Source organism: Phasianus colchicus, chromosome 5, assembly GCF_987193195.1.
Source record: "Phasianus colchicus chromosome 5, bPhaCol1.hap1.1, whole genome shotgun sequence".
Taxonomy (NCBI): Eukaryota; Metazoa; Chordata; class Aves; order Galliformes; family Phasianidae; genus Phasianus; species Phasianus colchicus.
Window position 1 is genome coordinate 1583147 of NC_143440.1, and position 27773 is coordinate 1610919.

The following is a 27773-nucleotide window of genomic DNA, read 5'->3' on the forward strand; positions in this document are numbered from 1 at the left end:
GAAGTTGCAGCAAATAATGTCACTGATAAAGAAGTTAAGGAAAGTGTTGGAAGTGCATTTTAATGGTACTGCTTTTTCATGTTCTGTGTTAAAAGTATGCGGACAGTTCTTTACACATAACGTGCACCAACTTCTAGGAAGTTTTCGCCTTTCATGTGCAAACACATTATTAAATTTATTGGTCTATGGGTTAAAGTATTTTTCTAAATATTCTCTTGTTTTGGTTTTGTTTTGTTATGAACAAAGGAGGTCTTTTGTTTTAAACAAAGGTCTCTTAAGGAAAACAAACACAAAAATTTAAATGGCTTTTTTTTATGTCAAAATGATCACTGTTTTGTCTGGATGTATATAAGCATTGCACCTAGTGCCGATCATTAGTTATTCCAGAATAACCAGTTTGAGATGTTATGGAGCTTTTAGCAGAACCAGAGACCAAAGCAATGGACAGTGAGATAGAAATGATGCCCATGGTGTGCGTGCATTATACTTTAGTGACCTTGTGGCCAGCTACAAATTTTATGGTTGCTGTTCCTGGGGGAAGAATATTTTTAGATATGTTAAATGAAGCATACTAGCATTGTTTATTCTTTAAAAGACCATAACTATGCATAGCACTTTACAAAATGTGTACCAAAGCAAAGTTCCTGCCCTTGTAAACATCTGATGCTTGAAAAACCCTGTAATTGTGTAGACTTCCTAGCAACTACAGGGAGACAGCAGAGAGAAGGGTGAAAAATATTACTTTCTTTCATTAGATACATTAAAATCAGTACATAATTAATGTTATGTTTGCCTAACGGAAAGACTCTCTTCTGGTCCTTGTGCCATTCGTCCTGACAACAAATAAAAGGGAAGAAGTTTCCTCTGTAGACTGACCGCATGAAATTGACCACTGAATTCTTTGCAGCAAGGCTTCATCACCATTTTAAGAGACAATTTTTGTATATTTTCATCTGTTGAGACAGCACCCTGAATGAATCATTTGCAAGGTGACACGTGCCACCCCTAAATAAGATCTTAATGCACAAATATACACTTCAACCTATGGAGTAAATTTTTTCAATTTTATTTTAGACTGTCGTGAATACCTGCACTTACTCACTTCTGTTGCTTTATAACTTGTCACAACACAACTTCTGGGCCCTTAGGCAACCCAGAGTTAGACAACTGCATATCCTGAATTCACTGACAACAGCGTCTGTTTCCTAAGAAGTCCCCAGTCATTTTTTTAGCCACTCAGATTCTTAAATTTAGTATTTCTAACTTTAAAAGCATGATGTGTTTCTTCTGAAAGTGCCTGAGGCATGTTAACTTCTGAGTAGAACGCTCTTTGATGTGCAATGTCCTCTACACTTGGAGTCATGAGATAGCTACCACAATGCCCTCCTACTGCCAACATGATCTGCAGTTATGACCTATTCTAAGGAGTCCCCCAGAAATATTTAGGTCATGCCCCAAAATCTATACCATATGTTTTTCTGCATGTTTGCAAGTTGCTTTTTCTGGTTGCTTACTTAATTGTTTTCATAAAGTAATAATACTTTATTTAACAGAAGGTGTCTGCCATTTCTTCTCGTGCTTTCTTACAGATTTTGCAGTAAACATAAGATATTCTAATTAAGAAAAGAAAATATAGGACATCTTTTGTAAAATCTACTGAACTTAAGACAAACAGATTCTTAAAGTTTTCTATTATGCTTTTTAGGCTTTTTTGGATCCACAAAATAGACAAAGATAAAGAAAATAACTCTGAAAAAAGCCTTTAGAATTGGTGGGTTTAATTTTGTGCAGACATGATACATACAGTGGTGATAGAGGGTACAATTTCCGAAGTATTTTAGAATCAGTTAAGTATCTGGACGGTGTGTTCATCCTGTAAATAGGAAATTCCTTCAAGTTCTACCCTTTTTCTTTTATTGGCAAAAGCAATTATAAGAGCCATTAAGTTACTTCTTACAGCACTTCCATATCTGTTTTGCAATGAAACAGCAAGATGCTTATTAAAGTATAGGCCTCAATTTCTATGTGGCTTCTCTTTGAACTTCTAATAGGATAAATATGCATCCTTTATAGTATATTTGCACATTTAAATTTGACTTTTAAAATATACTTTTAACTGAAAATTGTTTTCAAGCTTCTGAAATTCTGTCTATTGCACGTGAGAACAGAGAATTCTGCATGCAAAGAAGGCTCTTGGAGATCCATCTTGGATATTTTGATTTTCATTTTATAGTTCAGATGGATTTGACACAAAAGACGAAGTTGATGGATTTGATAAAAAACAATCTTAATGCAGAACCCCCTAGTAATTAGTTGTTCTGTCATTAAAAACATTAAAAGCTTATAGGGACTGCATTCAGCAAACATTAGGAAACTTGCCAGACCAAGTGCACTGACAGACTGCTACCAGGCAAAGGTCCAGTCCTTGTGGAAGCTCTGAACTGAATCCATCTGTTTCAAGTCAAAGAGAGGAATAATCAGGTGGAAACACTTCTTCCTGCTTTTGTTAGAGAGCGTAGCTCTTGTTAATGAGCTCTTTAAGCTTTTGCCATGTTTGATAAAGGACACATGTCTGGATTTCCTACCAAATATATGTTGCTTCTGTTCAGCTTCTACAGAGTGTTTCCAAACTCATAGAGATCCTGAAACAAACACACAAGAAATCTGACTTGTCTGTGTGCAGCTACCAAATGCTTCTTAAAACAACTCGTCCTGTGTGTAAGGAGTATTGACCTTTTCATTTTTGTTCCAAGGACCAGTATGAAAAGGTGGAAAAGGAGCTAATGTTTGAAGCAGATTTCTCATCCTCCTTTGTCTGGAGTAACCTCAGAGTAGTCATTGGACTATAGAATTAATTTTCTTTTGTAATTTCTTCATAATTTTCACTTCTGCTGTAATTTTCATCCTTCTGTGAACATAGGCTTCCTGGCCAATCGCATTAATCAAGAAGAGCTCATGATGTTCAGGCGCTCGTGATATAATGATTTCACAGAGACCAGGCAGCTCATTTGATTATAGAAAGAGCTTATTATTATTATTTGAATAACTCATCCAACCATTCATTTAATTTGAAAGGTCCAAAGCCTAAGTGCTCTCAAGTTCAGGGTCTGCCTGGATGAATCAAACTGTATGCCAGGTTTGAGGTATTAGAATTATGGAATTATTGAGGTTTTGGATAATTTTCTTAGATGTGTTTTTCAAGATCATTTTTTCCTAATTCTAAAGCTGTAATTTTTTGTGTTCTTCTTCTTTTGTTAAGAACATCTTGTTCCCTACATTTTGTACTGCTTGTTGCTTGTTAATTAAGACCTACAGTTTGTCTGCTAGAAGAAATGGGGAAATAACTGGGCAGAGTACATGACTTTTACAAATTAGTGTTTTCTGTTCTGAAGAGAAATGGGTTTGTGGGTCTTTCATAACCTCAGTCTGGACACTCAAACCTACACATGATGTGCATGACTGATCCCAAAGTTTAACTGCTTTTGAATTGATCATAAACTATTTGATGGTACTGTTACTCCATCAGGGAGCAGAGAGTAACTTTGAAGACGTTGACCAAAGCAGCTGTTGTGTGGTAAACTTACATATAGCAAACAGGTGTGCTAACCACCATCTAGGACAAATTACTGCTGAAATAGAATTTGATTTTCTGTAAAATATTTTAGTTTAGAACAGTAAAACATTTGACCAAAAATTAATTTCTCTGCATGACATGAAAACTAACAGATTTCTCATAGAGTTTTATAATTGGGGCTTCTACTGGTAATGTAGGTCTAATAGCTCTAATCCTTTGAAATGTCTATCAGACTATTGTAAAAATGATCTAGCATAGTTTCAAGTGAAATGTGTTGCAGCAGTCCTTTCAGTAACGGTAAAGGCGGAGAGCAATGCTGCAAATTGACAATATTATGCAAAGTCATTGATGTCATTCCTAGAAAACATTCAAAGGAGGAAGTATGGACTCCAAAACAGCTTTGACATGGGCTGTACACGCTCTCTAATATTTGATACTTTTTTACATGCTTATTCTGTTTACAATCCTTCCTCTTTGATCTGCAGTAATTATCAGTGTGCTTAGCCCATCCTGCTAAAAGGATTTAGAAATGAATGCCTCATTCGTCTTCAGTGTCTTAATTATACTGCAGGGTAAGCAAGCATGCTTCGTGTTCTCCATTTAATTTTTCAGGTTGGAAAATGCTAGCCTTCTGTAAAAGAAAGTGGTGTTTGTAATTCTAGTCAGTGAAGCCCTGAAACTTCCCTACGGGTTTTCACGGGCCATTGGGAGCAAATGCCCAGTTTGCCGGTCAAAATCCACAGCACTGCTAGAACCTATGTACATAAAATCTGACGTGCTCCATTGAACACTGTATACCTCCTGTCTTGTTTTGACATTTACTCTGAGTGAAACAGCCAAATCAATCTAGATCAATTCAATCCTTTCTGGGTGGAAATCAAGCTGTTCAACTCTGTTACTTGGTAGAAATTTGCAACACTCAAATGTATGTAATTTCCTTTAACTTGGAGCTCCTGGATACTGTAGAGAAAGGGCAAAAAAACCCTAAAAATACAGGTTTTAAAGCTAAAGCCCAAATTCTCTGTTTAGATTCAGCTTGTGCATGTGTGAGAAAAGTTTCTTTTACACTGGAAACGATATTGGTAATTGCAGCAGTGTCTAATATTATTGGGGAATGGCCTTTTTTCCTTGTGTCACAGTACTGTATCATGAAAGTGACACTTTACATCTTTGAAGTGCTCATGAAATGAAGAATGATTGGAATGTGTGGGACAATCTTTCACTACTCCATAGATAAGCATTAAAGGTCTCTTTATACCTCCGAAGAGAAAACAAGCTTATAAGAACTTGCTAACCATCGTGCATTGAGCTGTCACCTCCAATGTACCTTTGAAATACTGGCCGTTTCTTAAAGGAGAAGATAGGAAACAGAAAGTGTATAGTTTCATTCGCGTAGACTTTGTCAGAAAGTGCGGCTGCGATATGATTTCTGTCAGAAACAATCTGCTTGAAATTTTTCTGTCTTTACTTTCGAACACAGAGTTGCTTGTCTGTATTCTAACCCTAGGTGATGGGATCTGCTGCCTTGTCAGATAACATTTGAGTTCACTCACTACCTGCTTGTTGACTAGCGCACAGGCTCACTGTGGTGGCAGGGAAAGCCTTAAGGCTACTCAGCATCTGTCTCTTCTTGTAATTAGTTGAAGTCTTGTGTACAGAGCAAAACAGAGTGGTTTTTTTTTTGTTTTGTTTTGTTTTTTTTTTTGCTGTGAAAGAGTAATGTGCACAGACAGGAGTTTTTAAACAGCAAAAGAGTTTGCTAGTGTTTGTCATTCCTCTTTTTCAAGACGAGATGACTTTTTACCTACCGAGAGCAAAGTGTTGACATCCTTTTTTTCCAATTACACCGAGAACGTAGATTTTAGGAACGTTAAGCCTAAATCTAAACTGGGATAACAAATATTTCTATCCTTACATGAGATGGAGCCCATGTTTGTGGGACAGCACAGGTAATTATGCTTCTTTGATTACTGCTCAAGTGATTCTCTTGCTCCGTGAAAGAGCAAGCCTTTCTAGCAGTGTGAGAGTTTGCAGACTTGAAGCAACCACTGTGTGCTTTCTTCACTGAATGCTACTCAGGGAGGCCTTCTTGAAGCAAACTTCAAGAGGAAGGCTTATTCTAGGTGTGACAGCAGAAGGCATGTTCTGTTTGGTTTTTTTGAAGGATTTAATCTACTGCTGTAGTCTTGCATCTTATTTTTGTTTTTCATCAGAACATAAAGAAAAAGTTGTATTGTTATAAGAAGAGTATCTAGTAATTTAAAATTTAATAAATGGACAAGGAATAGCTTGATAATGCATACACACACACACACGTATATGTAGTGCTCTATTTTGAACTTAAGCTAGAGTTTTGTGTACCACATCAAGGACAAGCGTGACAGCTGTTTAGATGGCACTATGTAAACATGAATTTAAATAATTTTAATTATGTACAAATAATAAAATGAAGAATCGGTATGTCTTTTTAAGATAGCAGGTGACATTTGCTAAGAGTTTCCAAAAGCACCAGTGAGCCAACATCTATCTTAATTTAATAGGAGGATTTTCATCAGGATTGAATTCTTGCTATGTTCTCAATTGTAGCACTAAAACCAGACTGGTTAGACAAAAGTGTCTTTATGATGAGACAAGAAAGATTTCAAATAATTGGTTGTGATTTCTTGCCTTTCATATACTGCTACAGGGATTGGATACTTACAGTAGGTGAAAAAAGTGGTTCCTAATGTGTGGGACGCTGAGAATTACTGAATCAGTAGTATATTTTTGTTTGTTTACTTAATACTTATTTCAAATTGTTGTTCTTCGTCATACCTCATATATGTACAACTTTAGGAAATTCTTTGTGCTGGTTATGGTCTTCAGCATTGAACCGCTTTGTCATGTCTGCATAAATCACAGAATCACAGACTCGTAGGGGTTGGAAGGGACCTCCAGAGATCATCGAGTCCAACCCCCCTGCCAAAGCAGGATCCCTACACCAGGTGGCTGAAGAGAATGAAGGATTACTTAGAACATGAAGTCTGTTCTGCTGGCTGCTGATCTTAAGCGTTATATGGGCAAGTTACACAGAACTACCTAACCTCTACAGTTTTAGCCAGTGGAGCCTCTTTTTATCTGTAGACCGTGTAGTACCAGGCAGAGAGTAATACAGTGATAGGAAGCTTCAGAGCACTGATTATCAACAATGAGGTGGGTGAGGCTCTCAGGCTTTTAGGAGAGAAAATAGTGGGAAAGGCCACCAGCCACCGAGATCAATTTTGAGACTGTAAGAAAGCACCCTGGCTTTTTTTCCCCTCACTCAATGCGTACAAATTAACATTTTTTCAAAAATTCTAATTTTAAATAAGCAATTAAATTCATTTATCATAAACTTCATGCCTATGAATGATACAGGCTATTTTAGTATTTTTAGGCTTTTTAGTTTTAAGTTGAATTAATGATCTCGGTAAAAATATTTTACCCTGCTTGGTGAAGATCTCATTCTTTGTTAAGGAAGTCTGTATCAGTAATGGTAATGTTATTCATCATATAGGTAGCATGCTGTCCACTAGTTCATGGAAATCCAAACTTTTATGTTATATGAATGAAGTGGCAGTCTCTTAAGACAAATAAATCTGAATTCACTGTTGATATATGAAGCTCTGGTAACTTGTTAGATGTATCAAATTAGCAGTGATCTGAAACATCTCTTGAATCGGTGCAAATAGAAGCTGTGCTACTTGATATGGGCTTTGTTTTGGGCAAATTACAGTGATGTTCTGTCTGATAATTAACTGGTGATATCAGGTTATTTTCTCCTCTTGGTAATTTCTCAAGGGAATACAAATTTCCAGGGGAAATGGAGCTCTGATGCCAGAATTGATTGGCACATGTTTAGAAAGGTTGCAGAAATGGCATATGGTCACTGAAATGCAGTAAGGGAACGTATCTGTTTGTATATGAATAATTTTATAATAACCAGGCACCTTCCATAATAACCAGGGTGCATTCCACAAAAAGTAGTGACCAGGACTGACAGACACAAGAATTGTGTTGCTGGAGTGTGACCTTAAAGACGTATTTAGTCCTGAGACTGTAATAAGTACATTTGCTTTGATGAATCTTGCTCTTAAAATAAATTTTTTAAGTGTTGATGCTGAGAAGCTCAGTCATGGTGGGTTCAGGTGTTCATCCTGAATGTTAGTGTGATTTAATTTCCATTAACAAATATTTTTGTTGTATTATGAATTTTAACTTTATCTTGCTGATAGATTTTGACAGTAATACTTAGCTTTCAAAAGAACTTTTCACCCAACAATTGCAAAGGACTTTACAAATTAAAGTAGTACTTTCTTTTTGCAGGTGGAAAAAACAAAGCATAGAGATATAAAATGATTTGTCATAGGCTAGCAGGAAACAGAATCTGCATTTCTTAACTCGGAGCCTAGCACTGTCTGCAGCTGTCTGCGTAGATGAGTCTGCATTCATATTAGAAAAAAATTGTTTTTCTGATGTATCAGATTGTCTTTATTTTACAAATATTTTTCCAAGTCTATTTTAATTATAATGTGGAATCAAAGAGTACACACTTCATCGCTTCACTTACTAAGATGTTTAAGGGATCGAAGCCTCTCTTTTATGAAGAGAGGCAGACAGTGCTGTGACTGTTCTGCACGGAGAAAGGAAGCATCAGGAGGGATCTTACCGATGTCTACAGATGCCTGAAGGGAGGGTGCGGACAGGACAGAGCCAGGCTCTTTTCTGCTGTACCCAGTGTGAGAAAAAGAGGAAATGGACACAGACTGAAACACAGATGCTTCTTCCACAGACCTATGTTGCCCAGAGAGGTTGTAGTGCCTCCCTTCTTGGAGACTTTCAAAAGCTGACTGGACATTTACTAAACCTTCGAAGGCAATCCTCAGTGCCTTTCTGTTTTCAATGGAATACAAACTAACACAGAAGAATTAGGTGAAGTAATACTAGTAGTTTTTCTTTAGCCCATAAGAACCTTTATGGGTTCGTTAACCTATATAATATATAGGTTATATATATATAACGTTATGGTTCGTTAACCTATAAAATATGGTTTCTTAGATGGCATGTGATAAAGCAGAGAAGTACTGCTTTAGTCTACTGAGTAATTGTCTGCATGGATTGGATTTTGCTCGTGGATCATTGATTACTTGCAGGGCAACTGAGATTTCCTGTATTAAAAGAGTGAGTGTTGTGAGCTTTCGTTGACTAGTAAGTGTTTGGAGTCACCTGTGACTGCTGTTAGGTGAACAGAAGATACTTAGCTTCCTAAGGACTGTGACACCTGGGGCAGATTTTACAGTACTGGCATGTATCTGGTAGCCAGTGATTCTGCACTGGGGGAAACTCTGGCCTAGCTGTGGAATGTTTGTTGGTCCTGTCAGGGCACTGTAATGTGGGAGGGTTTTGTTCTGGCGATGGATGATAAGGATGTGGGTCAAATGTGTGCTAATTTGGGTTGAATTATGGATATAGCTTTTATATTTAGATAGAAACCTAATTTATTCTGCTTTTCAAAAGTCAAGGAGGCAAATAAAAGAAGGCAGTGTGAGAAAACACAGCTAAGCATTTAATTTATGGTCATACAGAATGTTTTAAAAAACCATTTCCTTTTGTCTAAAAAATCGTGAGTAGAACCATAATGGTATTTTTTTTAATAATTTTGCAAAGCAACTATGAAATAAAAAAGCCACTTGCTTTTTGGTACAAAAGTTCTCTGATAAGTCTGTCCTTGCAACAACTGCCATCCCACATTATTTTCTCCTCACTGTCTTGTCTGAGCTTCTGCTAATGTCTGTGTATGCCAAATTTGTCAAATATGAGTAACTTTTTGAGGTTCCACATAACAGCAACATCAGGAGTTCAGGAAAACGTGTGAAAGGAGAAGAGTAATATTTTAGCCAAACACTTATCTCAGTAAATACATGCAAATGTATGATTAGTGCAGATTCATAACCTTGTTGCCAAATTATTCGTGTTTTTCTCCAATAAATACATTTTCAGTAGTTCCAAAACCTTTTCTTTCCATGATATCCAAATTTTTTTCCAAGCATAAAACCTTAGTTTTTGCATCCACCACAGAAAAAGATATTCTAAGGACATTCAAGTTTGATCCTCTGTTTCTGGGTCACTACGCTCATACCCAGAAAGGAAAGTCTGGTGTTGTCTTCCATACAGCATTTCCCTCTGAGCATTGTGCTTTTAATACATGGGCCTAATGCCAAAGGTTGGTGCCTCAGCAGCAAAAATGGAACAACTTGCCATGTGTCTTCTGAAAGGAAAGACACTTCACGTGACATTGCTGCTCTGATAATTTCCTTTGTCTTTTCTAAAGTTACCTTTTCCTTTTTTGCATTGTCAGAATGGTCTTGTGTTTCTCAAAGCTTGCTGCATGGAGCACAGCTGTCCCATCAGCAGCCAAGGGAGCCATTGTACACTGGAAGGGACAGACTGGCTCTGTGCTTCCATGGCTGTTGGCTTTGACTTGAAACTGCAGCTGAACCAGCTGAAATCCTCTTACTGACAGCCCCATCAATGCCAAAATTCTGCCCTTAACATGACTGGTAACAGTACCTCATCCAGCTCCTAGCTTGCCAAAAAAAAGGGACCACCTAATCCATATGTATGTGTGTAGGAAATCCAGAAATGCACGTGTATAAACAGGCTTATATGTGTGTGTGTGTCTGTGTATAAATAAAACTCTTTTAGTTTCGATTCATAAGGATTATTTCTAGCCTGGAATATGCTGACAATATTTTTGTTTCTTCTTGTTTTTTGGAAAGGGAATTTTCCTGCTTGATTTTTGTAAGTGGGACTATAGGCACTCCTTTTATATAAATTCCTATTTTTTTTTTTGCTCTCATGCCGTTTTGCATTCCTCAGGCAAGTGAACTACCAACAAGTGATCTTTGAAAGGAGACATTTGCATGCATTGTGTTTTCTAATGTTTCTACTCTTTGCCTTAAAATGTGTGCAGTGTGATCCTGTGCTATTAAACAACTGATATTTTGCACCTTAGAACATGTGCTGGTGACTGGTAAAATAATCTGTTTATGCCTCTCTTATATCCCATAAGATTATTGTGATAAGTTCTTGGATTGAAACACCAGGATATCACTTTTAACATTTTCAGTTGATTCAGAATCTTCTTTGTAAGCTGCTACATAGTACTTTTTCATGTATTACTTACTATAATAGCAGAACTGTTCCAGTAGGATACCACGACTACGGTTTATATGAGATTATGTGGGCATCAGTGACACAGAGTAACACACAGGAACCTGTCATATAGAGAAGGTGGACTTGATAGATCTACTGTTGCATTTATATATTAATGCAGTCGTAAGGATGCGTTCTGTAGAAGATCTTAAGCTTATTGAAAATGAATGGATAATATGTCAAGCTTTGTTCCATTTTACAGGAATCTAAATAGTCGAACTGATCTTAATATAGTGAGCAGAGTTTGAAAATAACAGCAGCACCATTTTCATCTTTATTGCTTGGTCTTTTTCTACATCTTGGGTTTCTTCTTCCAAAATACCTTTTTTAAGGAGAAAAAGTCTTTTGTTCTAAATAATTTATTCTCTTACTAACCTCATTATCAGTGCTGTAAGAGTCCTCTTCTGAACAGCAAGTAGTAGCATTTATATATCAGTCTACTAGATGTGTTTGAAACTTACTGCAGCTGCTGGAGACAGAGGAACTAATGCAAACATTAAAAATGATGGGTTGCATGTTACTTTCCTCATCTCTTTAAGAGCATCAGTTCTGGTACTCTGGTCTGCATTTGCCTCCAAAAAAAAAAAAGGGAATTTTCTGAGAACTGTACCAGAACTCTCCCTGGCTTTGCTGCAGTGATGGTTTTGGCCATTATGCCAGCCGTGTAGTGAGGAATATGGAACTGGAATATTTAAGGGAAGGTCTGAACGTAAAATTGCTCATATTTCCATGTATGCAGATGTATTTGATGTTGCATATGAAATAACGTTCATTTAGCTGTACAGTTAAATGAAAGGAAACTCATTAAAAGTGTGAGTTCAACCCATTAAAAGAAAAAGAAAAGCTGTCGTGTGTAATATGTGAGGAGGCATCTTTTGCCTCATGTGATTCATGGGCCTCTTTTTTCCAATTCAGACTGATAAAGACTCCAGTACACATCACAGTTACTCCTCTGAGGTTAGCTCCAGGGATACTGATTTGTGCAAGGACTTGTAAAACGAGTCTCTTAATGTCAGAATTTTCAGAACTCCATTCTGTAGAGAAACTGCCTTTTCATAATTCAACTTCTTTATGTGAGCACAGTTTTCATGACTGCACATTTTGCCACCTGTTTACGAATTGCAAGTGAAAATTAGAGGACCGATTGTTCATATTTCTGAGCTGTACATATTTTTCAGCTACAGAACATACAGTTGATGCTAATAATATTACCTTCTACTGTAACACCTTACGTAAACAGTTTTTCTTTCCAATGGGAAGAGGAGCAGTGTTTTATTATAAAGGTGATAAGAAGTTTTTCACACTTACACTCCTTGATATTAGTATTAATAATTATAACATGTCCATCCATGTAACCAACTCATCTAAATTACTTCTAAAAGCTCGTTGGTTAGCAGATACTTAAATTTCCAAATTTGTGATAGCAAATACAGACATGTGTAGATACTTAAGAGAAAGCAGAATTTACTCATTTGTAAACAGATCTTATACATATACGTGTGAGTCAGTGTCTTTTCCTCTAATGTTATGAGATTGTTTATATAAGGCCTTTTCCACTATGGCACGCCACTGTTTTCTTGAATTCTATCTAAAAATGTAAATGGACTATTTGCTTTAAGTACACTAACCAATACAATATTTTTTATTGCTAAACAATGCATTTTTTATTTCCAATTACGTTTGTTTGTATTCTGAAATTGCAAAAAATCCCCTCATGTAGTTTTCCTGTGGCCAAATGTTTACAAGGGCATAAGGAATATAAAACAAAGACAATTTTGGGGATTTTGTTAAGATTCATGTTTATCACAGTGTGGACAAAAATGCAAAAAGAAGCATTTTCTTATCTATATTCCCGTTATATTAGAAAAGTTCATGCCCTGCTCTTAGCATTTTCCAACACAGCTGTAGAGTAGTTTAAAGCCTATTTTTTAAATAAGTGATGCTCAATTTGTCTTTGATGATCCGCATGATTCAGGTGAGATGGGAGCACGGTCGGGCCCTTATTTGCATAAAAATTAATCACAGAAAAATGTAAATTGATAAAATTTTGCCTGGCATTTCCCCCCTATTCGAGAACCCATGGATGGCTCCCAGAAGCAATCATCTCAGTATGGTGCCACATTGGATGCTATACAAATGATCACATTTGTGTTGAATACTCACTCATTTAAATGTCAGCACTGATGGGGCGGTACATCAGTAGAAAAAATGAAAAATAAATACACAGCAGCTGAAGACCATCAAATCTGTGGGCACTCTTTAGAGATACATGATCTAATGTGAAAAAATTGTAGATTAATTATCCTTTTTCAAAAAGGTAATTGTTTTAGTATCACAGCAGAAAAAAAAATCTGCAATTTATTTGGAATCAAACAAAAAACAGTGATCTTAAATACGTCATTACATCGTTGTGGTTATTAGAAGGCTACAATTAATTCCTGAGGCTCCTCTAGTCTCCAGAACGGCATAAAATGAAACAAAAGAACATTGCTATCAATTTTCAAACAGTCTAATCCTGCAAATAATTCACACAGCAAAAATAAAGCAGTGATAATTGAAAAGTACAAACTATTTACTTTTATCTGCAATGCATTTCTTGGTTTTTAATTACATTGCATGACATTGCTATAGTATATTGATGTCCCGCAGTCTTGTAAGAATTTGTCATCTTTTTGAAGAAAGGAAATAATTTTCCCCATTTAATCTGGGTACAATTGAAGCACAGGCGTTGTACAAAAATATCAAGAGCTTCCAAGAGTAAGCAGCACAGAATCCAACAGCTTCTCTAATTTTTAAAGCACTTCACTTGTTCCTTGTGTAAATTCCATACGGGGCACTAGATAAATTGAGTACTCTGGTTATGGCTCCAGAATAGTATTTCTAGCTGAGCTAAATCCAGCATAGACATAGGAAATGGTAGTTTACACTTATTTATTTATTTTTCACCTTATGGCTTTAAGAAGCAATCTCTAGAAAATTATAGCAACACGAGGACTTCTCTAATTTATAATCATCTGTAATAGGTCAGCCACAGTGCGTTAGATCAGTGCATTAGATCTTCAGGGGCTGAAATGCAGTGTTTCAGCCAATGCAGCATGAGTCTGAACAGAAAGGAGAAATTTAAAAAGCTGCTTATTATGCCCACATTGTACAGCTTTGAATATTAAGTAGTTTTCACTATAAAAAATAAACATCGTAGGTAGATTTATTGTTTCCTTTTCTTTTTCTTTCTTTCTTTTTTTTTTTTAGAGGGACCTGACAGTAGTGACACATGTGAATTATCACTTTAATGCACATATCTTACCTTCCGTATTTATTGTGCCAGTAGGTTGATACATAGCTAATGAACACCAAAGCCCCTTTCATTTCACAAAACTACATGTAACTTTCTGCAACTCCGTTAAATGGAAGGCAGTAATTCTACCTAGAATAATATATTTTGAGTTTTGTCTTTTGCTGTTGAAATCCATGGTTCAAATTTTGGCTGCAATGAAATCAATGGAAGTTTTTCCAGTGGTTTCAGTTCAACAAGAATTTCATTAAAGATATTCATCATTTAAATACAATTACACTCACACAAAATGACAACTGACCTTACATTTCAGAAAATAAATAATGTAAGTAACACTGTGTTGGAACGGAATATAAGACTGATGAAGGTCTGGATATATAACTTGATAGCATAAGTGAAAATGCCGGCATTTGGCTATTTGGGGGTTTTGTAGGGATTGCATGGATGGGAATTTAACCCCATTCTGTAGGGTCGGATATATTTTGAGGTTACTGTCCTTTGCAGAGTTCAAGTGCATAGCTGTCACATTGCTGTGTTTATTTTTCGTATTTCATTTGAGCACTTAAACTGCTTTTGTCTCCACTGGCCTATTAGACATATAGACACTTATCTTGTGCTCCTCTTTGTAATGACTGCTCTTTGTTTTATCTCGTGCCTTGACATAGTCTCATTGTGATTATGTCCCTTATTAGGTTCCTGCTACATTCAACTTTTAAATATCAGCTGTTATCAACAAGTGGCTACATGTGTAATCTGGAAATAATCTGCCAGAAAAGCAGTTTTGTTTATACACAGCATGAAGGATTGAGTGTGTGTGGAGGAAACTGTGACCAGGAGCAGGAACGTGACTGTATGAAAAGAGTGTGGTTAGCAAGTAAGCGATGCACCACACAACTTACTCAAGAGTACCTGCACCCCAGATAGCTACTTGAGATGCTGGCTTTGTTTTCCAGGCTTTGCCAATTCTCTGCTCTCATCCTTATAGAAATGTGTACATAATTACTCCTCAATGGTAGGGTCCTGTCCTCTCCCCAGCTTTAAAAATGGAAAATAGAACAAAGATGGAGTTCTGCCATACACAAGGCCTTTCTGCTTTCCAGAGTAAACCATGAATGCTAAATGTATCATCACTAAGAGATAAAGAAAGGTACAGTTCAAAGCAGTATTGTGGATGCCATGTAACTGCAGACGTGAGCCTAGTACAGTGTCTGTCAGCTATGTTGGACTTCTGTAATGGAGGTTATCTCAGAGCTATGGCAAGAAGAAATAGGAAAATCTCGAAAAACAATGACTTTACCTATAAATTCTTTTCATAGGCAAAGGGGAAAGGATATTTTTTTCTCCTCTCAATCCTTGCATGTACAGTCCAAAATGCTCCATGTATTTGGAGAGTTATTTATGAGCAGTATTAATACCAGATGTGTTTATAGATAAATAATTAAATGGCTTACAGTGGGAGAAATTTTCCATTAATTTTTAGGTTTTATAAGTAGTAAATGTAACACACAAGTTTGAAACGTGACTTGACTTAGCTTAAATTTCTCAGAATGCAGTCTTCTCAAGCCTCATCCAAAAACAAAAACGGTTGGGTTTTCTAGAGCACCAACAATTCCTACATATTTCTTGACTTCTCATTAATGTGAATGAATAAGAAATAGCCATCATTCAGAGATGGGCTAATAGGGACTCTGGCAATGCAAAATCACTGTGAATGAAAAAAAAAAAAAGCAATTAAAAAAACCCAACACAGCTGTTGTTTGTATGTAGCTGCACAAGTGGGTAGCTTAATAGTTACGTGTTCTACTGAATGGCTCTGTCTCTAAAACTCTCCCTTAGAAAACTGGAGCTTGATTCAAGTTGTGTGGTAATAAGTAGTCCAATTTAATGAATTATGGAATAGAACAGTGAGTCGTTGCAAAAATAGAAGGAAGAGAAAAGGCTAGATTTTCATTCATTTGCCAAGCAACGAAGACTAAAATATTTATAAGCTGGGGGTAAAATACTCAGGAAGGACAGCGTGGAGATTTTTCAGTGTCTATCACAAGCTGCAAACAGAAATCCTCCGTGCCCTGAATGTGACCTACAAAAGTCCTCTTTTGTCCATTTTATATGATCAGCTAAATTTATGCTTTTGTTTTCAGAGTAAATGACAGTATTGGTAAAGTTTTAAAGACTATGATCTCATTAAAACTGTTAAGAAACTTAATTCCATAACAGCTAGAGAAACTCATAATCCTGATTAAGCCGTAAATACTTAGATTGAATCAGATAGGAGCATATATTAATGATAGAAGTTTTTCTTCCAGTGGTAAATTACGTTATAGATAATATTGATGAATGTTTACCAGGGAGGACAATGTATATTAACTCAGCTCAGCTGCTGACTTTCTGACCCTCAAGCAGCCTGCTCAACTGTCTTTTTAACCCTCGTACCAAGCAAAAGGCTGTGGGACATCTACAGGCTGCAGCACCATCCTCTCTAGAAGTGGTTATCTCCCTTGCTTAAAAAGCAGCCTTGCCTTTGAAATAACCTTTTTTTTTTTTTTTTCCAGAATGGATGGGTTGTCTGTTACATGAATTAGCAAATTTTAGTGCATTCACTTCTTGAAACTATCTAGTTGATGCTCAACTGACACTACAGTGTCAGATAGTTGAAGCCAATTTGTATTTCTTGCTGATTTCCCCCAGTACAAGAGAGACATGGGCATACTCCAGCAAAGTGCTGCTAAGATCATGAATGAACTGCAGCATCTCTCTTGCAATGCAGCCTGAAGAGGAAGTTCAGGGGACCACTTCAATGTCTATAAATTATTAAATAAATAAATAAGTTATGTTAAATATAATGTCTATATGTCTTCTCTTCCTTTTCTGTTTGAAAGGGCAACACTGTAAATAAACTTAAAGAAGAAAACTCAGGCTTTGTGAACTCCTGTCACTCACTGACCAGGGTCAAACTCCACTAGTCTGCTAGGGAAATTTGCCAAGCCCTTCCAAAGACTCTGCTGACTAAAATGGATGTCTTTAAGAAGATCCTTTTCAATGCAATCTCCTAGTGTGTTTGTATAGACTGCAGTCAGCTACAGCTAAGCTCAGCCAAATTCAAGATTTGAAATTTGGTTGCTATTAAGAAATTAGCCCACGCTGCAATTCAGCATGTTAAAAACATTTTAACTTGGAATAACTTCATTGCCAAGAGGTCCCATTTTTTAGACAACAAGGAGATAGAAAAAGAACTGCAGCTGCATTTGTCTTAGCAGCCTAAATAAAATCTTAGCTCAGGCCAATTTTATAATTTTGAAATTCAAATATGTCAGATTTGCAGAGTATTTCATAGTCACTTTCTGCTTGTAACATGTTGTCTTGATGCCATTAAGCTTCTTGAATCACAAACCACTTTTTAAATTTTAGAATGCAGATCTGCAAAAAGGTCTCTTGGCAGTTGTTTAGTTTTATGCAATTATCTTTGTTGTCTTTTCTCTTCCAGTGCCTCCTAACTAGTTCAGAACTCGTCCAGATGAAGTTAAAGAAAGGGACTGAGCATGTGATACCAATCATTGCTCATGACTGATGTGTGAAAACTTTTTCTCTGGATGCTAATTGTGAGACCATTCTGTGGTAAGAACAACTAAATAAGCTATGGTAGGCTCAATATATTGAGTTTTGTATGGGGAAAGCAAAGTACTGTGTATAGACATTTTTCTCTTTTTCTGAGAGTTTCAAAAATATGTTTGCTGTCAGAAAGGCTGAGGTTTTTAATCTAGTATGAGTGTGTATATTCTGGAAAACTAGATTTGAGAAAATAGGTAAGGATGTTTCTTATGGCTCAGTAAGGATGCTGTCAAAGTTACCACTGGTAAATAAACTTCACACATATTCAGCCTGGAAATAAAACTCTAGCAGTGCATAGCTTGCCTGAAGTTCTGTAATTTACATATGCATACATGAGTGTGAGATTCAGGGAGACCTGCTGCCTGCTCAAAGCAGTAGTAATTTTGTTTTACTTTCTTTGGTACACTGCTAAAAAAGATTGTAACCCTGCAATCTGTAACAAACTGAAAAGTGAAATGATGCTAGCTGGCCGTAACCATGGCACAGCAGATAGAAAACATTTCTGTTGGAAGTGTTGTGTGAATCACTGTCTCCACCTAGTGCTGCTAAAAGAAACTATTCTTCTAAATCCTCAGCAATAGATGATACTACACATGTAATTCTGCAACGATATATATTTTTTGCACATATCTTGTCATAACAATTGTAGTCACTGATGCCATTATTGTTTAAAATACATCAGTTTTATAAAACAGTTATAAAAGTTTATAAATTGACTATAACACCCACTTGGTGTTGAAATTTGCCAGCATAATATTGTTTTCTGCAAAGACCTTTTGACTTGACACGTCTGGTTCAAGAGCCTCTTCTTTGTGCCGTTAGAAACTGAAGTAAAGATAGGATTAATTTTCAGCTGACACGGTATGTAAATTTATGACTGTCTGATACATTACAGGCAGTGCTCTCAGTCAGAAGAAATAGGTGGTAGCTCCAGGAGTCAAAAATGACACAGGTATAAGTACAGCTTCCTAACTGAAATAATCCTGTCATTTTTTACAACATCTTTTACTCCAATGCCAGGTTAAATAATAGTTGGAAATTCTGTGTTTCCTACATTACCTCCTCTGTGTTACTGAGAAACTTTCAAATGTGACAGAAAATTGAAGTGACTCTAACATCTGCAAGGCATAACTTCAGCATTATTCATGGCTTCAGATAACACGTTGCCACCATTCCAAAACTAATGGAAGTAGAAGACAAGCAGTGACTTAAATCTGCAACTTATTCTAAATATTACATACTTATAAAGAGTTCTTACTATGAGTTTCAGTCTTGCCTCCTGTACCAAACCTGGCACCTCTCCCAGGTATTATCTTGGCTAATTGTAGTTGCATGTAAGTGTTATTGATAAACTGGTGTGAATTTTTGAGAATTTATATCTATGACTCTATTATTTGTAGTAAGAGAGAACAGCTGTTGTAAAATGTTACGGTGTTTTAAAAGGCTCAGAACTAGACTAAGCTTCATGGGATTTTTTTTGGAGTGTAGACTGTAAAATCTTTTTTTCCCACGTTGTGAAGATAATAACGAGGAAAATCCATCACAAATGTGATTTTTATCTAACCTACTTCTACCACTTTATATAATTTAAAACCCATGTTTTTTTCTGATTATGAGCTGTAACTAATTTATCTAATCTTGCTCGAAATAGATACTGTCATATCTCACCGATTTAGTAGGACAGCTTGTAAACTCATGTATTAACTGCTAAATCAAGATTAAGATTATAAATCTTTGTGCTGTGAGTTATAATAGATTAAATAAGCCAAGATAAGAATAGTAATGAACTAGTTTTTTGTCATTTCAGTCAGATTTTAAACATTTTTTGGATGTGGTTGTATTGATTATATATAATATATGTATTAACTGAAAGGATTTTGTGCTTACATTTCCAGACTTCAGTATGAGACAAAGAATTTAGGACTTCTCTTTGAGTGAGTCTATGTTCTGCTTTCATACAATGTGTAATATAAGCCCCGAGTGTTCTATGCATCTTCAACCCAGTGACTATTTTGATAGTAAAAACAATTGGCTATCAAGCTCAACATTCATTTAAGATTGACACAGCAGTTCTTCATAATTCAAGTAATTTTAAAAGTTCATTTGAATCTCTGAGTACTGTGACATGGAATTTCGGATTTCCCTAAGGCATCATCAGCACTAGTGCTATACACAAATTAGTTTTCACCTTGTTTTAGCTGAAAGTGCAGCTGTTTAATCCTGGAGTGATTCTTTGTAGCCTGGAGTGAAACAGATAGGTTGGAGATCCCTATATTCCCCTTTCTAGGATTTGAAGGAAGTGCCACTTTTTTTCCAAAGTATGTTTGGAAAAATATCCACAGGCCATTATCAGGATATTCACAGTATGGCCTTTTTTGTGAGTACTGATTCCTACTCTAAACATGTACAATATCGAAGTTTGGGCCATAATCCAACTTCTACCTGCATACTTTTCTTTTACCTTAGCTGACTACTTTCTGTATCTGCAAGTGCTTGTTGAGGCTAACAGGGAAAGGTCATTTTGCATCTCCTCGTCTCCATACAACTCCTTTTCTGGGCTCATGAAGTTTCTCTACATTGATGAATGAAAAGAAGAACTGTTGTCTTCCTTTTCTGAAATGCTACCAAGAACTCCTGATTAAGAACTCTCCTCTGATCTTAGGCATTTTAAGTTCTCTCAATTAGAAAGTTTAGTGATTACTTTCTGAACTATTCCCCATACACATTTGGTAACAGTAGCAGCAGGGAAAACTCAGTGTCAATTTCCAAAACTTAGATGTAATATCAAGATCTCATCTGATGTTGCATCTAAATAGAGATTCCCTTCTTTTTTCTTTGTATGGTGTGGTGAATGCTAAGTGCTAAATTCCAGCTCTCTAGCCTAGCTTTCTCTATTTCAGAATCTAAGGCATATGAAATCCCCAAACAGAAAGTGGCCAAGAACTTTCATTTCTATAGCTTGAGAGTCAAAACTGCTTATCTACCCATCTGGCTGTATGCATAGATATACGTGTATACCTGCATATGTATACATTTCCTTCTGTTGCACTTTATGAGCAAAGTTCTCACATATAGCCTCAATGTCACTCACTAAGAGTTGTTTTCTTTTTTCTTACAGTAGTAAAGATGTGTAAGACAAAAAAAGAGTCTATTAACATAAAACACGTATTTCAAAAAAGAACCTCCCTCAACTTCAGTTTTTATCCTAGGAATTTCACAGTTATCCAAGATGAGTAACTGAAGTACATCTAATATTCCATGAACTTTTATGAACCTGAGATTTATATAGTAAAAAAGCTAAGGAGAAAATTAAATATGCTGAATCTCTTTGTGTCAGTATAGTTATCATTATGACACAACTATGGCAGAATATTCTGTTAAAGTCATTCAAGTGATAAATCAGATATAATTTAAGGACGTACATGAAACTGAATATACTCATTAAATTTCTAAATTGGCTCTATATTTGTATATTCAAGAAAAGGAAATAGATTCTGTAGTTGAAGACATGATTCTCAGTGCCACCTCAAGCTGTCAATACCTACCATCTTCGTCTTCCACACTAACCCAACCCACTGAGCTTAAGTCTGCAGTAGTGTTGAGACAGTTCTGGCTTTATATCCAGGACATTTTAACCTACAGCACCCACTGTGGAAATGGGTGGCCAGAATGTGGCCATTGGCCGTTTGGACAGGGCTGGAAATCCTATGTGTGTTTCAAATGGAGCTGTGCTGGACGATATGCTGGAACTGCTGCTTGAAAATAAGTGTGTTTCCCACTCATAGCCTTTAGATTAACAGTTTCTTACTTTAGCTGTTTTAGACAAAACTAAGGTGATGATGGTCATTGTGTCGGTGCCTCTGAAAAGATGAAAAAGGAAAAAAGGTGGTTCATGTAGTTGTTTTAAGTGAGATCACATTTTAATCTTTATAAAGAGAGGACTGCAATACTTGCAGAAATGTGAATTATTTATATAACTGTCCTTGTTGGCAATTTCCTTACTCTGTAAAGAATAAGATAATAAGAAGAATAAGGAAAGTTTAAAAAAGCACAGCCAGCAGGTGAATGGAGGTTCTCCTTCCCTTGAACTGTGCTCTGGTGAGGTCACATCAGGAACAGTGTCCAGTTTTGGTATCCCCATTTGAAGAAAGATAGGGATCTCCTCTAGTGAACCGGCAGAGAGTGACAAAGATGATTAAGGGCCTGGAGCATCTCACATGCAAGGAAAGGCTGAGAGACCTTAGGCTGTTCAGCCTGGAGAAGAAAAGGCTGAGAGGGATCTCATCACTGCTTATAAACGTCTAAGGTGTGGGAGTGAAGTCAATGGGGGCAGACTCTATTTCAGCAGTGACCAATGATAGAACAAGGGGCAGTGAGTGGGAAACTGGAACACAGGAAGTTCCATGCTAACACAGGGAAGAACTTCTTTACTGACAGTGTGACAGAGCAGTGGAACAGGCTGCCTGGAGAGGTTGTGGAGTCTCCACTGGAGATCTTCAAGACCTACTTGGACACCTACCTGTGTCCAAGGAACCTGTTTTAGCAAGGAGTTGGACTCAATGAGCCCCAGAGTTGCCTTCCAACCCCTGTGGTTCTGTGATTCTGTAATAACTGACATACTGACAAATGACTTAATGGTCAAAAGTTTTTGCAGTCAGCCATTTGAAAGGCATGTCTATACTTAAATTGTTATTTAAAATTCTCTTAGCGAAGCATTGCAGAATTATTCGATTTATTATACATGTGATGTTTTTAATCAGTAGGATAGAAAAATGCATTTTGCATTTTAGTTGTATGTAACAAAAGTATTATTTATATGCCACGGAAAAACTTGACTGTAAAGAATAAGTTCAACACATTGTTTCACATATTGTTTGCAGAACTGTTACCTTTTGACCTTCCTTTTGAGGTTTTTTAGAACATTTGATGCTTCTGATAATAATTTAATATTACTTTCTTCACATTGATTAAGTACATTTCATACATCACTGAACAATGAGTAACATTCAAATAAGGCTGTCCACTGAACTGCCTGCAAAAATGATAAAGTTAAAAATTAATCTCCAAAGTAAAGTCAAGCCTGAAATTGAAATCTTTGACGCATACATTTCATAATTAGTTCATTCTGCTATATCTAAAATGCAAATACAGTGCTCTTAAGATAATTCCTCTTACATGGAGCATTAATGAATTGTTCTAGCCTCTGCACCTCTGACTTCTATGTATTCTGGAGTCATTTGACTTTTTTTCTTTCCTTGTAAAGTTGTTGAATTTTCTTTTATGTTAAAATTCCTAGAGTAGTTGCCTTTGTCTCTTGTGTTTCTCTGCTTTTTGTTTCAGTCAACAGATCTACTTAATATCAAGGGAAAAGAACCTCAAGGAGTGTGTAGTAGACTCAAGGCATAAAGGTACAGTCCTATGCTGGTTTCTCCTCCAACAAAGCCAGCAGAAAAAGTCCCCCTCTGCTCTGTCATCAGCTACTTCTGTAACTGTAACAGCCCAGCTGTCTGTGGAGCTGTTCTATAGATTTGAGCAGTGGCATTATTCTGCTACTTTTTGGTTTCATATGTTGCTTAGTTTATTGGTTCTACTGTTTGTTTTTATATAATTTTACCTTGGTACAATTTTCTGAAACAATACACTTGAAAACCACAGGGCTATTCATCAAGTAGAAGGTGGGGTCTGAGAATGATAACAAGAATACCTTGTTATCAGAATTCTTCTGTAGGTGTAATGTTCTGTTTGTTCCCAAGACAATGATCATGAAGGTTGTTTCCTCTGTATTTTAAAGTGAACACTGTACCACTTTAAATGTCATTTACTTTATATGAACTTTTCACTGAATTTAAGCACTTTATATTTTTTAATAAAAGCACTATTAATGTCACTTAAACCTTAATAAATTAGTGTACTCAGATTCTGTAGCGAGAAGGTTCCTGTTTGCTTTTCTGGAATCAAAAGATCATCTCTCTTAAGTCAAAGAGAAACACAAACTTCTCAAAGTGAATATTTCTGAAAGAGGTTTAAACACAGTTTGACTGTGATCATAGATTTTGTAATAAATCAAAAACAAGAGAATTCCATGTTGTCTCACAATACATCATCTGAATGCTGCCAATACTGTACCTAAACAAAAGATTGATGTCGTTTTGCTAGAGCAGGTAGATACCTTCTCATATTAAGTAGCATCAAGGTCTTCAAAAATGTTTTTGTTTTTTTTTACATTTAGTAATAAATGCATGACCTCTTTAAATACTAGCAGGAACTTGTATGATGTGTGTTGTAGATCTTATAGCATATTTATATAAAACCTGTAATACAACTTTATATAGAGTTAGCCTCCCAAAAAGGGTTGAGCATGCCTAAATTCGGTTTCTCTTACCAGAACATTTTTCAGAAAATACATACCAAGGTTTCTGAAAGGAGGATCTTGGATCTGCATTTCCCACTTACAGTTGTGCAACCACAGTGTATTTCTGCTTTGTGTCATTTCCTTTGGTATGCTGAATTGGGGTAGCACTTCTTCAGCAAGACAGCTGGGCACTCCCAAGTGGCAGCAAGTGGTGTCCCACTCTCTGAACAAGAACTCTCTTGACTATCATATGCAGAAAGCAATTTCCAGCCATTCTTAAGAGCCAGAATGTTCCCTGTTGTGTAGTCTGATAGTGTCCCTGTGCTCTAACAATAGCTGCTCCGAGCCCGTAGTCATGGGAAATGTAGAGTGGGGTGCATCAGCCCAGAGCATTGTATTGCATTCATCTACATCTGCTTAGGAATGGTTAATTCTGGGATCTTTAGGTGCCAAAAATTAAGAAAACTGAGATGCATAAAATAGATTCAAATCTCCTATGATGTGCATCTAGAATAATGCCATAGTTTTGATAGTATATTTGTTTGAGAGTAGGTTTTCAAATCTGGATATTAGGATTTAGATAGAGAAAAAAAGTTACAGTCATAACTATATCTTAGAAGAAGAATGGAAAGTTGGGATAAATGTTCAAAATTACCAAGCTTCCTTAAAAAAAAAAAAAAAAAAAGGATTCTCAGTAATTTTTGTACAGTAATACAAGATCATGTCAGTCAATACTTTAGCAGCGTTTTGTAACTGAATCATTACAGTGGTAACAAAAGAGATTTAGTACGTAATGACTTTATGTGTCTTTGTTTTCATAGTGTGTGTCAAATACAGTTGTACACCAACTTCCTGTGAACACATTCTGCTGCTTTTGAAGAAGAAAATAAACAAGGAACTGGAGGAGAAAAAGGGGACAACAGACAATAGAGAAGATAATTTAGATCATTATCTGTAAGTAATCCAGAACAATCATATTGGCAACCACGATTCATAAATTTTAGCATAACATGCAGGTACAAGTAGCTCTTACTGTGATGGTATTTCTACAGTGACTGTTATACATTATTAATGATAAATGCCAAGAATAAGCTGACATCCATGATGAAGTATTTGTGGCTCTTATATGCTGTCGTTTTCACATGCTAAGTTAATACCTTGTCACGTTTTCAAGAAGTTCTACACTGAGACCAGAGGGAGTAAAATAGAGACCACAGCAAAAGATAAAGAATAGGAAAGGTGAGGTTAGTGAAATTAAAGCAGAAGATATTTAATCAGAAAGTTGGAAGCAAAATAATTTTGAAAAGTACTGTTGGTAGACTGTGTGAAATTTCCACAGATCACAGATTTTTGCTCTTCTCTTGTGAACTCTAATTTGCACCATAACCACTCCCATCAGATGTGTCTAAAAGAAGGGAAAGGCAAAGTTTCAAATGCAGACAGCTGCAGTATAAGAGTCATGGTTCTCTGGAATGCAATCAATTTTTTTTTGCCCTCTGCACCTTCATGTACTAATTGTATGTGGCTTTTATTAGTAAAATAAAAATACAATACAGCTACAGTGAATAAAGTAGAAGACTGCAGATGCCATGCATATTATTTGGGGTTAAAGAATTTTTGTTTTGCATGGATCTCTTTGTTTTTATTTTCTTGGTCAGTAAGAGATTAGATGCTGACTCTGAAAGGAAAAAAATCAGGAAAATCTTAATATATAAATATAAAATCCTTTACTAGACATTTCATGTTAGAAGTTCAGAAAAAGCATATGTTAGAGAAAGGTCATCATTCTTCAGATTCTTCTGTATTGCAGATTCTAAACTGTTTCCACAACAGGCCATTTACTTCCTTTTAGTATCAAGATAAGAGTCAAGGATTTTTAAGTGGCAGTGACAGCACTAAATGCACTGATTTTTCTAGGCAGCCAAGTGATTAGCCACCTTAGCAGTTAATCTCTAACAGTTATAGAAATTACCCTTTGTTCAATGACATAGTTCCCATAAATCCTTTACCAAGCCCACTATTGAAAAAATAAAGCATTATGCTCGCTTCAACATTTAACTGCGTAAGTTCATTGGAATTCATTAACCTACTTTAATGTGAAGTAAGAATAGCCCAGCACTTCCTGAAAACAGTTGAACAGTCGGTTGTTACATCAGCAGAGGCAGGCAGAGGGCTGTGAGATTCGTTGAAGAAATACTAATCGTAGCAAATAACTGCAGTTACTGCATGGAACAACAGATGGCGGTGTTTTCTTACATGTTCACAGAATCATTGAATCGTTTGAGTTCGAAGGAACCCTTAAAGGCCATCTAGGTCGGCTCCCCTGCGATGAACAGAGGCACCTACAGCTCCATCAGGTGCTCAGAGCCCCGTCCAGCCTGACCGGAATTGTCTCCAAGGATGGGGCATCCAGAACCTCTCCGGGCAACCCATTCCAGTGCCTCCCTACCCTTACTGTAAAAAACTTCTTCCTTTTACCCAATCTAAATCTCCCCTCCTTGAGTTTGAAACCATTTCTCCTGTCCTATCACAGCAGAGCCTGCTAAAGAGTCTGTCACCTTCCTGTTTTATCGCCCCTCTTTGGAGCCTGAAAACGCTGCTCTCAGGTCTACTCGGAGTTTTCTCCAAACTGAGCAACCCCAGTTCTCTCAGCCTGATCTCGCAGGAAAGGTGTTCTGTCCTTGGATCATTTCTGTGGCCCTCCTCTGGGTGTAATCCGACAGATCCACATCTCTTCTGTACTGAGAACTCCACATCTGGACACAGCACTGCAAGTGAGGTTTCCCCATTGCAGAGCAGAGGGGAAGGATCACCTCCCTTGACCTGCTGGCCAGACTTCTTTTGATGCAGCCCAGGATGTGGTTGCCTTTCTGGGCTGTGAGGGCACATTGCTGGCACATGTTCATCTTACCATCCACCAGTACCTTTTGGCAGTGCTGTGCTCCATTCTTACATCCTCCAGCTTGTACTGATAGTGGGGGTTTACCACAACCAAGGTACGAGACTTTGCGCTTGGATTTGTTGAACCTCATGAGGTTCACGTGGACCCACTGCTAGGGCATGTCTAGGTCTCTCTGAGTGGTATCCCATGGAATAGAAGGGATTTTACCTGCCAAGAAAAGATGCAACACACAGTTCTATGAAGGCTAAAGAGGCTAATTTTGCTTCTTGCTTAAAAAAATGGCTCCATAAAATTCCTGTGCAGCAACTGCATGTGTAGTTGGTCTTTGCATGTGAGTGTGAGGAAGTGGCTCATAGCAAAAGGAAAGGCCTGACACTACTGTTTTTTTGACTTGCTTGTCCATGCCGTAGTCAAACTGAGAGATCAGTCTTTTAGCCAGTTTTTCTCTGATATACACAATTAATAAAAAGTGAATTTCTCAAATCTCTAAAGTAAAAAAGGAGAAGGTAATAGAATCATAAAATCATAGAATGATTAAGGTTGGAAAAGACTTCTAAGATCATCTAGTCTAACTGTCCACTTACTACTAGTATTGCTCACTCAACTGTGTTCTTTAGTACCACATTTTTGAACACCTCCAGCGACAGTGACTTCACCACGTCCCTGAGCAGCCCGTTCCAGCACATGCCCACATTTTCAGAGAAGTTTTTCCTAATATCCAACCTGAACCTCCCCTGATGCAACTTGATGCTATTCCCTCTAGTCTTATTGTTGTTACCTGGATCAAGAGGCTGAACCCCACCTCACCACA

General features: G+C 36.8%; 1 protein-coding gene across 21 annotated transcripts in view; it reads left to right on the top strand.

Moving 5' to 3' along the window:
• LOC116237840 (uncharacterized) overlaps window positions 1–27773 on the top strand; it is a 202483-nt gene that overhangs the window by 143933 nt on the left and 30777 nt on the right. For 11 of the 21 annotated variants that reach the window (XR_016466559.1, XR_016466558.1, XR_016466563.1 and 8 more), the window contains exons 13-15: window positions 17584–17714; window positions 18604–23116; window positions 24882–25014. Coding sequence is in view for 8 of the 21 variants with exons in the window: in XM_090140149.1 (XP_089996275.1) it covers window positions 24854–25014 (161 nt within the window). In the remaining 13 variants the exon portion in view is untranslated. Of the gene's footprint in view, window positions 1–17583; window positions 17715–18603; window positions 23117–24822; window positions 25015–27773 lie in introns of those variants that run through there. The other 10 variants (XM_090140146.1, XM_090140142.1, XM_090140143.1 and 7 more) reach the window with 4 other exon arrangements.